At 40.7% G+C, this 11,847-nt stretch overlaps 1 protein-coding gene and 1 long non-coding RNA gene across 2 annotated transcripts; both read left to right on the forward strand.

Moving 5' to 3' along the window:
* The first annotated feature begins 296 nt into the window (after positions 1–296).
* LOC122646741 lies at positions 297–4,121 on the forward strand. Its single transcript, XM_043840343.1, has 4 exons — positions 297–1,159; positions 2,681–2,736; positions 2,831–3,023; positions 3,718–4,121. The coding sequence occupies exons 1-4, from the start codon at positions 362–364 to the stop codon at positions 4,069–4,071; spliced, it is 1,401 nt and encodes a 466-aa protein (XP_043696278.1). The 5' UTR covers positions 297–361; the 3' UTR covers positions 4,072–4,121.
* On the forward strand, positions 2,160–2,425 carry LOC122646742. Its single transcript, XR_006330686.1, has 2 exons — positions 2,160–2,298; positions 2,340–2,425. It is a non-coding gene; the product is annotated as an uncharacterized LOC122646742 (long non-coding RNA).
* Positions 4,122–11,847: the final 7,726 nt, after the last annotated feature.

Genomic DNA, 11,847 nt, shown 5'->3' on the forward strand with positions numbered 1-11,847 from the left:
AAAGTCCCAGGTTTTGACCGGCTGAAATCGAGATAACCTCGTTTTCCAACTGATCGAAACCTAGTCGAAACCTAAGTTTTGGTTCAAGCCTTTACCCAAAACAAAAACCTTTTTATGTTTGCTGTTTTTGGTAAGATCCAAAAACAAAAACCAGTCCAAGTGAACAGTGAAAACGACCATAAAAGTGCATGAAATGTGAGTTCACAAATTTCTTATTCACCGGAGGGCTAATTTCGGAATATTGATAGAAACAAATATCTGTTACGGTCTCACAGTCTCACTGTCTCACACTCTCACACTTCCCAGTTCCCAACCTATTTACCCCTCTGCCTCCGAGACCGAGAGCTCTTCAGTCTCAGTAATGGCGGCAGAGATTGACACCACCGCAGTTGTTGCAGAAGACATCCCAAATCCATCAAACGAAGAAGCTCACAAGCTTCTTTCGTCCTATCTTGGCCTCAGCTTTGCTGTCTTTCTAGGGTTCCTTCCAAGATCCTCTCTTTCTTTTATCTCCACTCTGCAAACTCGCAACAGGAACCTCTCCCTAAAGCTCTTCCATACAGAGGAACAGCTTAGACAAATGATGTCTCGCAGAAGAGAGGATTCAAAAGCGAATGCTAGGGTCGTTGAGATCTTCGCGAGTCACAGGAATGGATGGCAGCAGGAAGAGAAGAAGCTGTTGCGGCAGATCGAAGCTTCCGCGGAAGAAATCGCGCATTTGAGGGCGAAGATCGATGAAATGGAGAAAAATGAAGTTGAACTGAGGATGTGTGTTGAGAAGTCGCAGAGAGAGGTTGAGGAGAGGGAAGAGATGATTAACTTTATGTCTAGGAAGACGGATGAAGAGAATTTTTCTGTTGGGTCGGTTGACGGGATTGAAAGCGAGAAGGGTTCGGAGTTTGAGGCTTATGGGTCTCAGTACAGTGGAGGTTATGGTGTAAATGTGGAGGAGAATGGGGAATTTGGTGATTATAGCCCAGGTTTTTCGAGGTTTGGGAAAATGAGGTTTTCAAAGGGGTTAGATCCCATCTCTGAGGAGTGTTTCTTGGCAAGGAATAGCGGTGGAGACGAACTGGGTGATTTTTATGGGCAACAGAACGGTTTCAGTCGGGATTTCTTTCCTTCGGCTTCGAAGCTTTGGGGTGATAATGGTTGGCAGGTTTTTGTTTTTTCTTCTTCTTCTATACCAAGTTGTCTATCTTTTTATTGAGATATCTCAAGTATTTGGTTCTTGAGATTTGTGAGCTTATTTGAGCAACTTCTGTTTTACAATATTAGGAAGGAAAGTAGTTCTCGAATAATGGTTACTACTTTTGATTTTTATTTGATAGCTTATTGTTAAAATATGCCTGAAACAACCTTTAGAGGGCTCTCTCTGAAACTTCTGTTCTTGCAGAGTTTAGTACTTAGAGAGGTTTTCATGAGAAAGATATTACTAGTGCTGCTCTGCTGTAGGCGTCATCATTGTTTTTTCTCATCTTCCCCAAGAGTTTTTTGGGAGTGTGGGCTGAGCTTGCCTAAGAACCCTTAGTTAATCCTTCTTCCTTTGCGTTTGTATTTGTTTATGTCCCTATCCTTTCTCTGTCTCTGAGTGCTTGTGTTGGGCTGAACAGAAATAAATTACTATGATTTGATATTAATCTTTGGGATTGTCTACATTTTCTGCTATTTTGTTCTTAGGAGCTACCTCTTTTGAACATGTATCTTCCTGCAAGTTACTGAGAATTCTTCCATCCAGTTAGATGGAAATGTTTTATCTTTAAATTTTCCCGCCTTTTTCTCCGCCTTGTACATTAGTTCCAATGTGTTAATTTCAATTGAATCTCTGCCTCCTTTCTCCGCTATGTGATCCCTGATTTCAATCGTAATGAGACCCAGTTCTGGCTGCCAGAGTGTTCAGGTGGGGTGGAAATTAGATTTCTGCTGTTCTTTTCTGCAGTTTATTGATGCAATAGCTTTGTTTGGACCAAAATGATAAGTTTTTCTTTGTAGGAGTTATCTTTTTCCATTTCCTTTGGCACTTCTGTTCAATCCAACCACATGATTCACAGCTTCCAACATGAAGAAAAGCTTGGTAATTGTGACCACAAATCCCGAGTGCTTTTACTGATGCTTCAGTACATAATTAACAAACAATAGCAGTTTTTTTTTGGTAAAGAACAAAAGCAGTTGATATCATAGAGAAAGAAGGGTTTCCATTCAATAATGCCTTGGTCCTAGATGTGCATACTTGCTCAAGTCAACTGACTTATTTTATGACAGATAAACCAATAATCTGATATCCATATGTTTTAGTCAGTTACAAGTAGAAAGCTGGGATATGATACAGAACAATTAAGGTTGCAGAACAAGTGCCACCTAGTTTAGTTTGAGGTTCAATCCATTGTATGAATCCTTTTAATATGATTATGTTATGCATTTAAAATTTATAAAAAAAAAAAAAAGGAAAAGAAAAGAGAGAGAGAGATCACATGCATACGCTTCTTCAATTGATTTGATTATGACTTTGGAGATCTAATTCCTGTGCGTGTATCTTCTCATTTTCTTAGAAGATATTGTAAGGGCAGTACCACTGTCTTTGATCTAACTTAGTAGTGCATTAATGATTGCAAAGTGGGTAGATAAATAACTGTGTTTGTTATACTTGTCTATTTCTGATTTTTTGTTTTTATTGTATCAGGATCTACAATATGAATCTCTTGACTCGCTGTATCAAATGAAGCAGTATGTGCCGAGGTAATTGGAATAGTCTGGATACTAAAACCCTCTTGAAGTTAGCTGCTAAAACACTACTTGATTTACTAGAGACTGTAAAATGTTTATTTTTCAGAAGGGAGTCCCCTTGGAAAGTAGACGGCGAATCAACGGGAGTTTCCTCTAAGTTGAAATTGCTTGAGCAGGAACTACTAAATTTGGAAAGAATTGGAAAGACTGAGCTATTGAAGGTCCCTTCATTGATGAGGAAGCAAGCAAAGAGATATCAAGCTCTCGCTGGGAAGATTGATGATCTATGCAGCAGAATGGTATGGATAAACCATCTTAAATCCTATGCCCTCGTTTTTTTATAGTTTATATGCTTCCTAGCCCTCAAATATGCATATAAGAGAGGGGCTTTAATTCTGCAATTACCTGTAAACGAATCTGGATATTGATAGAATGAGCCATAGGTAAATCACTCTGTCATTTAACTAAAATTTTACCACAATCTTTCTGTGTCAATGTTTGATACATTTTTCAATTGGATGAATAATGATAGATGCATTTCTAGCCGTAAGATAACAATTGGGTTTGTCCAGGAAATTGTTTGGAAATGCTGTAATGAAAGGAATATAGGAGTTTGGTAGGTATTTGACAAAATATAACTGTCCATTTCCGTTAAAAACTATCACTAAAAGTGTCCCTTGCGGAAACAGGGCCATGGGGATCAAAACAGGATTTTTGAGTTAAATGTATCTTTGATGTTATCCCACCTATTAGTCTTGCCACTTTGTTATTGCAGATTGATTAAACTCTAATGCATTGCTATATTCAAGAGTAATCAGTGTTTCTTTAATCTTTTTTAGGTATTGATAGATTGTTTATAGTCGGCCAGTTCAATCCTTGTTTGTTTATGGCCCTTTGATTTCTCCCTTCTGTGATGACATTGGTGGTAGTTGCATTTTGCTGAGTTTGGTGAAGGAGATTTCTCTCTTAATGTATTTGTTCTCTTTTGTCCAGCAAGCCAGCGATCCTTCTGAACCAACCCTCAGCTCAGAGTTCCGAACTCAACGACAAACAGAGTTCTTGCTTGAAGCATTTCGTCTCCAACAGCGGGCAATCGAGACAGGGCAGAAACTAACAGCTCTACAAACTGAAATCAGCAAGAGCCAATTTGATGATGAACTAGTGGGACAGGCCAAACTAACTACTAGACGGTCTTTGGACTCCATTAGGAACAATTTCAAAGAAATTCAGAGAAATTTGGAGATTTGGTTGGCTAGAATTATGGGAGATCTAGAAGGGCTCCTCGCTAGAGATGGCGCTTCTCGTGTAAGGGAATACTACATTTCTAGATATCCTTTTATTCAATAATCATATTTGGTAACCAAGTTTGTAAAAGTCTCACGGTTCTTGAGTTAGTATCTTTTTGCGAATCTTGTTGCAACTGAAGATGCCACAAACTTCCGAATTTTTTTCCTCTGAGGTTCCCTGCCCGGTCAGGTTCGTAGGTTCCTCTCATAGGGAGTGTAAAAATGACAACCTTACCCTACCCGGTCAGTGTGTTCGGGCAGGGGGTGAGGTTATCATTTCTGGCCCCCTATGAGAGGAATCTACGAACCTGACCGGACAGGGAACCTGAGAGGAGTTATTGCTCAAACTTCCTACGGGTAGGAACCGTCAGCCTGACCCCTTCCATTGGGTTTGGCTTGCCAGCATTGTAATTAAGGGGTGTCAAAAACTAGCCCGAACCAATGACACTGGCCCAAATTCATCTGATATAGCCTGAACCAAATCGAAGATTTTGGGCTGGGGGTATTGAACAAATGAAACCAAAACGAAATAACTTAATCTAAAACTGAAATCGAAACCGGGTGAAAAAATTAGATCAAAATCGAAACCAAACTAGTTTAACCCTCCAAGAATACGAAACCAGTTCTGAAACTCTAAAAACCGGGTGAAAAAATTAGATCAAAATCGAAGCCAAAATAATATAACCCTCTTTAAGAATCCGAAACCAGTTCTGAAACTCATTAAAAACTGTATTTTTTCATAATTTTGCATGTATATATTTGTCAAACCAAACCCAATTGAAATTAATCCAATAAAATACTGGCTAGAGAAACTTGTAAGAACCCAAGACCGAAACTTTCTTTATTAGTTTGATTTTGGATTCAACCTTACCACACACAAACCGATCTGGATAGGATCAAAATTTACCTGAAATGAACGTTTGACACCCCTGAAGACTTGGTGTGGTCCAACTAACCCGACAAAGATTTTACATGTCACGTTTGTGTCGGGTATTGCCATCTGGTCTTGTCCATTGTAGAGGCTGGGTTTGTTCATTGCGAGGGTTAGGTCTTTATAATTGGGTCGGTTATATCTATTTTTATTCCTAGAGTTTTCAAACCCTAGTCCGAACCGGTGAAATCGGACTGAACTTACCGAAAAGGCTTAAACTGAATTGAACCAATGCTCTATTAGTTAAGTTTTGAATTGGGGTATTGTGGAACTGGCTGAAAATCAGATTGCAATAAAATTAACCCAAATCCTATTGAACAAAAACCAGATCAAAATTGAACCCAGATCGATATAAAACTGATATCATCCCAAAATCATAAAAAAAACGTGTTTCCTACAATTATGTATATATATACACATGTTAAATCGATTCTAAATCGGATCTAACCCGATATCAAACTGATAAGAGAAATCGAGTCCATATTAGATCGAAATCGAAATCGAAACCCATCAAAACTAAACTCTCTTATTAGTTTGGTTTTGGATTCATCCAAGCCCACATCGAAAACTGATTTAAATCCGATAGAACCAATCAATAGAAACCCCTTAGAATTATATTAAAATCTTCTATAGTACCGTCGGGGCGACAGTGCACATCCAACGGCACAACAGAGATCATATGTGCCATGTGTGTCATCTGACCTTTGCTGTGCTGTCGAATGTGCACTGTTGCTGTCCGACCAGTACCGCAGAGGATCCTGGTCCCCTAGTATTAGTCTCCCCAACTTGCCTGGGCCATACGGCCCCATACCTATCATTGTTATGGGTCCCACGGCTCAACAAGAGGGTTTTTATTTTTTTTTTTTGCTAATGTAAAAACATGAGGGGGCTCAGTGTTGTCGTTTGTGGACTAACCTAACTCTACCTAGACGAACAAAAAGCCTAGCGAAAGAGTGGGTGGAGACTGGAGAGGGATATCACATGGATTTTTTTTTTGTTTTTTGGTAAAAAGATATCACATGGATCAGATTTCTAAATTAGGGAGGATAAGGTGGGTCCCTAATCCCATGGTGTGGAACCCATCTGACATCGGTAATGTTCCGATGCATCAAGCATGTGATTGTACGCAAGTGGTCCTGTTAAGTAATTGTCTAGCTACAATGCTACATGAACCGTTGCCGTCCATGGGGGTTTCAGTTTTGCAGAAAAGGACCCAAGTTGTGATGTCAATTGTCATATCTTACCTTTCCATAACTTTCGAAGCTTTTAAAAACTGTGCTGCCTGTGAAAACTGTGGTATAGATATGATTCGCAAAGGAAGGAAAAGTCAAGTCCGTGCCTAACACTGGTGATGCTTTTGTAATCAAGTAAAATTTACAAAATATACCCTCGGGATGCTTGTTCAGGCTTCTTGACTGGTAGGGAGTAGTGGTCCATAAGCCAGGTGATTTGCTCTGACTAATATTAAGGTGATTTTCTCTGACTAATATTAAGATAAAAGTAAAAAGTGATGGTTCAGGAAGTTTTTCTTCTTTTTTGTTTTGGAGTAAAAGGGTCAGGGAGTTCTTTTTCACCCAGAGTATGGCATTGGAAATGAAATATTGAAAGTGGTGTGACGTTGACGAGACTGACTCAGAGGAGAGAAAGGGCACAATCAAGTCAGCTGGACTGCAGCTAATAATCATGAGATTAAGACTCCGTTTGGTGAAATTAAAGTGAGGGGGCAATTGTGGAACTTTGGTAGAACGCGGCATAAACATGGACTTGGAGATCATGTTTATTTGGCAAAAAAATGAATGCAAAATTTTCTTTTTAATTAAGGCCCTATTTGATATCATATTGTTTTTGTTTATGGTCTATTTAAAAAAAATATTAATGAAAACCATTATTGATAAAGAAAAAAAAATGAAAATCATTTGGTAACCATGAGACATCATATAGTATAAACTAGAAATCATTTGGTAACTACCTATATATAAATAATTTAAAGTTAATGGATGAAGGGATCCCCCTTCACCTATCTTCCTCCCCATATTATATATTACAATATATAAATATAATATAATATTAGATATCATATAATAATATATTATATTAGATAAATTAGAGCTTTGGAGATCAACCTTGGAAACAAGAGGTTTCAAGATTAGTAGAACGAAGACGTAGTATATGATGTGTAATTTTAATCACACTATGATGGATATTGATATGGTGCAAATTGATAAAAGAGAAATACCGCAAAATGACTATATTAGATATTTGGGATCAATCATAAATAATGAAGGTGACATAAATGATGATGTTTCACAGAGAATTAAAATGGGATGGTTGAAGTGAAGAGGTGCGTCCAGAGTGTTGTGCGACCGTTGTATTCCTTTAAAGCTTAAAAGAAAGTTTTATAAGATTGTTGTACGACCGGCCATGATGTATGGGGCAGAATGTTGGGCAATTAAAAAACGTGATATTGATAAGCTTTGTATAGCAGAGATGAGGATATTAAGATGGATGCGTGAAAAAACAAGAAAGGATAAAGTGCAGAATGAACGTATAAGAGTGGACTTAGGAGTTGCTCTGATCAATGACAAGCTCCGAGAAAGTCGTTTAAGGTAGTATTGTCATATTCACTGGAGGGTTAGAGACACCCCAGTAAGGAGTGATGATTCCCAATTGAAGGAGCTAAAAGAGCCAGGGGTAGACCTAAAATGACCATGTGCGAAGTGGTGAAGAAGGACATGCATAATCTAGCTAGGTCTTGTACCAAGTATGTTACATCCGCACTCAGGTTTACTATTTATTTACAGTTTTTCTCCCTTGTGACGTGTAGATATTGCTGTCGTGTACGCTGGGGAACTATTTTTACTGGTGGTCAAACCCAGTTACAAGATCATCGACCAGTTTATGGGTCTGCCTGTTGAAGAGAGGTTCCTCAACCGGCAGTGGGGGAGATTTTTTGATGGTGATTTCGTTGACCATCCTCCTAGTACGAGCCCCCGGAGTGAAGAGTACCGGAAGGCGTTTCCTATGTCCCCACACTTAGACACCTCGCTCAGCAATGACCTTAGCATCGCAGTTGGGAAACTCTTCGGGATCACGAAGGACACGTTGTGACAGTCGAGGGGTAAGATATTGCCCTGATGGATGTTAGTGTACCCTCCCCTCTATGGCCTTGAAGTGTGGGCCAAAGCCCAACAACTTTCCTTGTGTTTTCGCCCTTACAGCAGTGATGGAGTCACGGACAGACTCACAAGACTGGTTTCGTCTGTGGATTCGTTCGTGCTGTTTCATGTTTCGAGTATGTTTCATTATGTGGGGCCCACAACCTGTGCCCCGGACATTATACCTAAGCCCCCAGTCTTGGTCCCCTTGAATTGTGCATGTCTATATAGGTGGGCCCATTAGCCTATGGTGGCATTTGAATGAGTTTTACTCTATGAACCCCAAGCCAAACAGGCCCTAAGTGAGAGCACTTGTTATAAATGCACAGCTCAGCCATTCATTGGCTTTTTGATTTCTCCTACCAACCAAATTGTTGAAGGCTGGGAGAGCATTAAAGATGAAGAAGGAGGTGATTGATGGAAGGTTGGAGGTAGAACCCACTGTTTGGCTCATCAAGCTGGTGAGTGGCCTTTCCCTCTCCCTCTCTTTCCATTTCAAGTTGGGGGAAATCCTTCCCTGATAAGTCTAACTTAGGGTTTCCTTTTGGAAACCCAATATCATCCTTTGGTCCCCTAAATGGAGACCTATCCCTCTCTCTCTCTTAATGTCATTCATGACTTGAATGGCTTGAACTGCTGTTTCAAGCCTTAAGACCTAAATCCAGGAATGGGAAACGCTGGAGGTGGTTCCAAACCCCTTTAATCCTCTAGGGTCCATGATGGGCTAGGTGCTATTGACCCTAGCGAAGCTTGGGACTCACCTCCCTAACCTTAGGAACCTTGTAGTCTCAAGAACGGAAGGCTGGAGGTGAAAATCCTTCCAAATCTCGAAAAGAGACTCGACGGATCCACGAACGGATCCAACATCGTGGTTCCATCCGTAGATCCATTCTGTATAATCTGATTGACTGGCTGGGACGGAGCCAGGAATGAATTTACCTAGTGGTTCCGTCCATGCTGTCTTGACTGAAACCTCAAATTAACTGTTGGGACCCATCATGGGACACACTTATACCCTTCTAACACTATTCTCATGCATCCCTAGACTTTAAAACCTATACGGGAGAACGCGTACCAAGGCAAATCCTATCAAACACCCTAACCGACAATCGAACGACTTGTGAGTGGGTTTGGGTGATGTTTGGGCTTGTTTAACATAATTTATACTATTGCTATGATACTTGCATCAGTTATAAACATGCTGCATTCTTGCATGTGAAATATCTTGGTTACGAATGGATGTGTTGTGAAAATGTTTACTTTACATTATTGTATCGGGTTACGGTGCCGGGTGTGCCAGTGCCAGAACCCCAGAGATGTTTAGGAGATTTATTGATTGCCATCTTGCTCTATATGCACTGTGCTGTGATGGTACCCAGGTACTAGGTGGAATGGGACGTTGATGTACCCGGAATACCTCTTGGGACGATAGGACTTGCATGTAGTATAACTGCGGTTAGGATTCATTCCCTATGCTATGACCCTTACCAACAGGGGTTCAGGTGTTGGGTGATCGGGGATCCTTATTGCTTGTGGGGGAGAGAGGCCAGGTCAGGCATGACAACTGATCATCGGGGTCCGCCACTGGGTGGTCTTATTGGCTTCATTGGCGTAGGCTCTCTGGTGATAATAAAGGTTTAATTGTGGTGATAAGTTAAGTGACCCACAGTAGCCCTAGAGTTATCATAGTAGCATATACCTAGACTTAGACTATGTGTTAGGTGAAAAATCTATTAACATTACATTCATCATGAACTATGTGTGATTGTGTATTTGTGGATTCCCCTTCCCCTCACTAGCTCTATGGAGCTAACCCCCTGTGTACACACTCTTTTAGATTTTGATGCAAATGGTGGTTATCTGGCTAGTCTCGAGGCCTAGTCAGCTGATTATGATGGTATCGGCATGGATGAACCCGAGGCTATGTCGGAGGAACACGGTGATGGATGCCCATGTGATGATTGTGCCTACAGGCCGTGATGATGTTGGGGATTGTCCCCCCTTTTGATTCTTTTGGTGCTTTGTGCCCATTATGAACATTTGTCTGTAATACTTTATATTCTTTTGAGTAGTTATGTCATAATCAGTCGACAACAGTGTTAAACTTTGTTTATATCACATAGCTAGCTGAACATATACTAACTGTTATTTAAATCGATTCCACTTGTAATTACTCTGTCTTGAATGGAATTACCTTTCCTTTCCTGCAAATTGCAATTATTATGTTTGATCTTGACTGTTGACTATGGGTTGGGACTCTGTGTCAGTGATCCTGATAGTAAAAGGGGATGACGTATGTCATCCTAGTCACCCCTTGACTGTGCTTTATTCCTATATGGAAATGGCGGTGTGACAGCATGGTATCAAAGTGCGATGCTCTGCACCAGACATAGCCTAGCAAGGACTCTTGATTTACTCTACACAGTAGGGTCAAAGTTAAAAGCTTTCAACGAAAATAATTGGAATGTGTGTAACACATAGGGAGAAGACTAGCTAGGGTGGAATCCGAGGACAGTAGCAAGATAATAGGAAAAACAATAGAATTGAAGAACAGATATATACATATGTTCACCCTGTGACCAGCTGTGCTTACATACTTGACCTCCCCTAGAGGTGAGTACAGTACATACAACCCAAAAGTCACAACTGGGTACCACAATTTCTTACTTGAACAAAAAAAAAAAAAAAAAGGAGAAAAGAAAGAAAGAAAGTAAAGTTAAACTAAAAACATTGTTCTTGAAACAACCAGTCCCAAACCAAAGAAAAAAGGAAAATGCATAACAACTTCTGCAGTCTTGGAGCCTAGTCCTCCATCTCCTCATCACTGTTTTCATCCTCTTCATCATTGCCTTCATAGTACAAGCGGCGATCATATGTGGCAAACTGTCCTTGTATGCCTATGAACCCTTGCACCATATCTTAGCTGAGCTTGGTCATGTTGGTGTTCAGCTGTCCAAGGGCATCTAGGACAACACTCATGTCAGTGGTTCCCGAACTAGAAGCTCCTGTAAAAAATTACATTGGTGCTTCCTCCTCCTCATCACTCTCTTCCTCTCCCTCATTCTCCTCCGGGTCGACAGGCTATCCATCACTAAATGAATCATATGGAATGCACAACTGAGCTAGGGCATTGTGCCCAAATGGTTCATCAAAGCTCTCTGATGCTGCCTCATCGTCAAGATTGACTTGGAAATGATGAAATACTCGGGTGAGTAGCCTCCTGTAGGGCAAGGTCTTCTTCTTGCGAGACTTAAACAATACTTGCTCCATGTGTCTGAGGATGGCATAGGGCAGACACACCTAAATACACTCATAAATGGAGTAGCCTAGGGCAGCAGCCTTGAGTGAAGGCTAGGTGCTATGGCCCTTGACCAGGACTAGATTGGTCTTGTCCAACATAGTCAAGACCCTTTGTGACCTACCAAACTCGGTCAAGATCACCTGGTACTCAAACTTGTCATTGGTCAGTGTGGAGTATAAATGCTTGTACTCTGTTTTAGACACATAGGAGGTAGGTCCCTCCCTGGTGGGTGATAGACTCGATCTCCAGTGGAGCTCACCCCAAGTATGGTTCCCAGCTCCACCTTATTGAAGGAGATGTTTACTCCCTTCACAAAAGAGGTGACCCGATGCCTTACCGCGTCCCCATGGATGACTGTCATGTTGGAGTAGAAGTGCTTGACCAGTCTGTGGTAGTAAAGCTTAGGAGGTGGTAGCATATTAAACCACCCCAACCTATCAAATTGCTGCC

This window comes from Telopea speciosissima, chromosome 11, assembly GCF_018873765.1.
Source record: "Telopea speciosissima isolate NSW1024214 ecotype Mountain lineage chromosome 11, Tspe_v1, whole genome shotgun sequence".
Lineage (NCBI taxonomy): Eukaryota > Viridiplantae > Streptophyta > Magnoliopsida > Proteales > Proteaceae > Telopea > Telopea speciosissima.

Coding starts and splice junctions, on each gene's coding strand:
- LOC122646741 (XM_043840343.1), top strand. CDS start 362: ATGGCGGCAGAGATTGACACCACCGCAGTTGTTGCAGAAGACATCCCA. Junction 1,160..2,680: donor GGGGTGATAATGGTTGGCAG/GTTTTTGTTTTT, acceptor TTATTGTATCAG/GATCTACAATATGAATCTCT. Junction 2,737..2,830: donor ATGAAGCAGTATGTGCCGAG/GTAATTGGAATA, acceptor TTTATTTTTCAG/AAGGGAGTCCCCTTGGAAAG.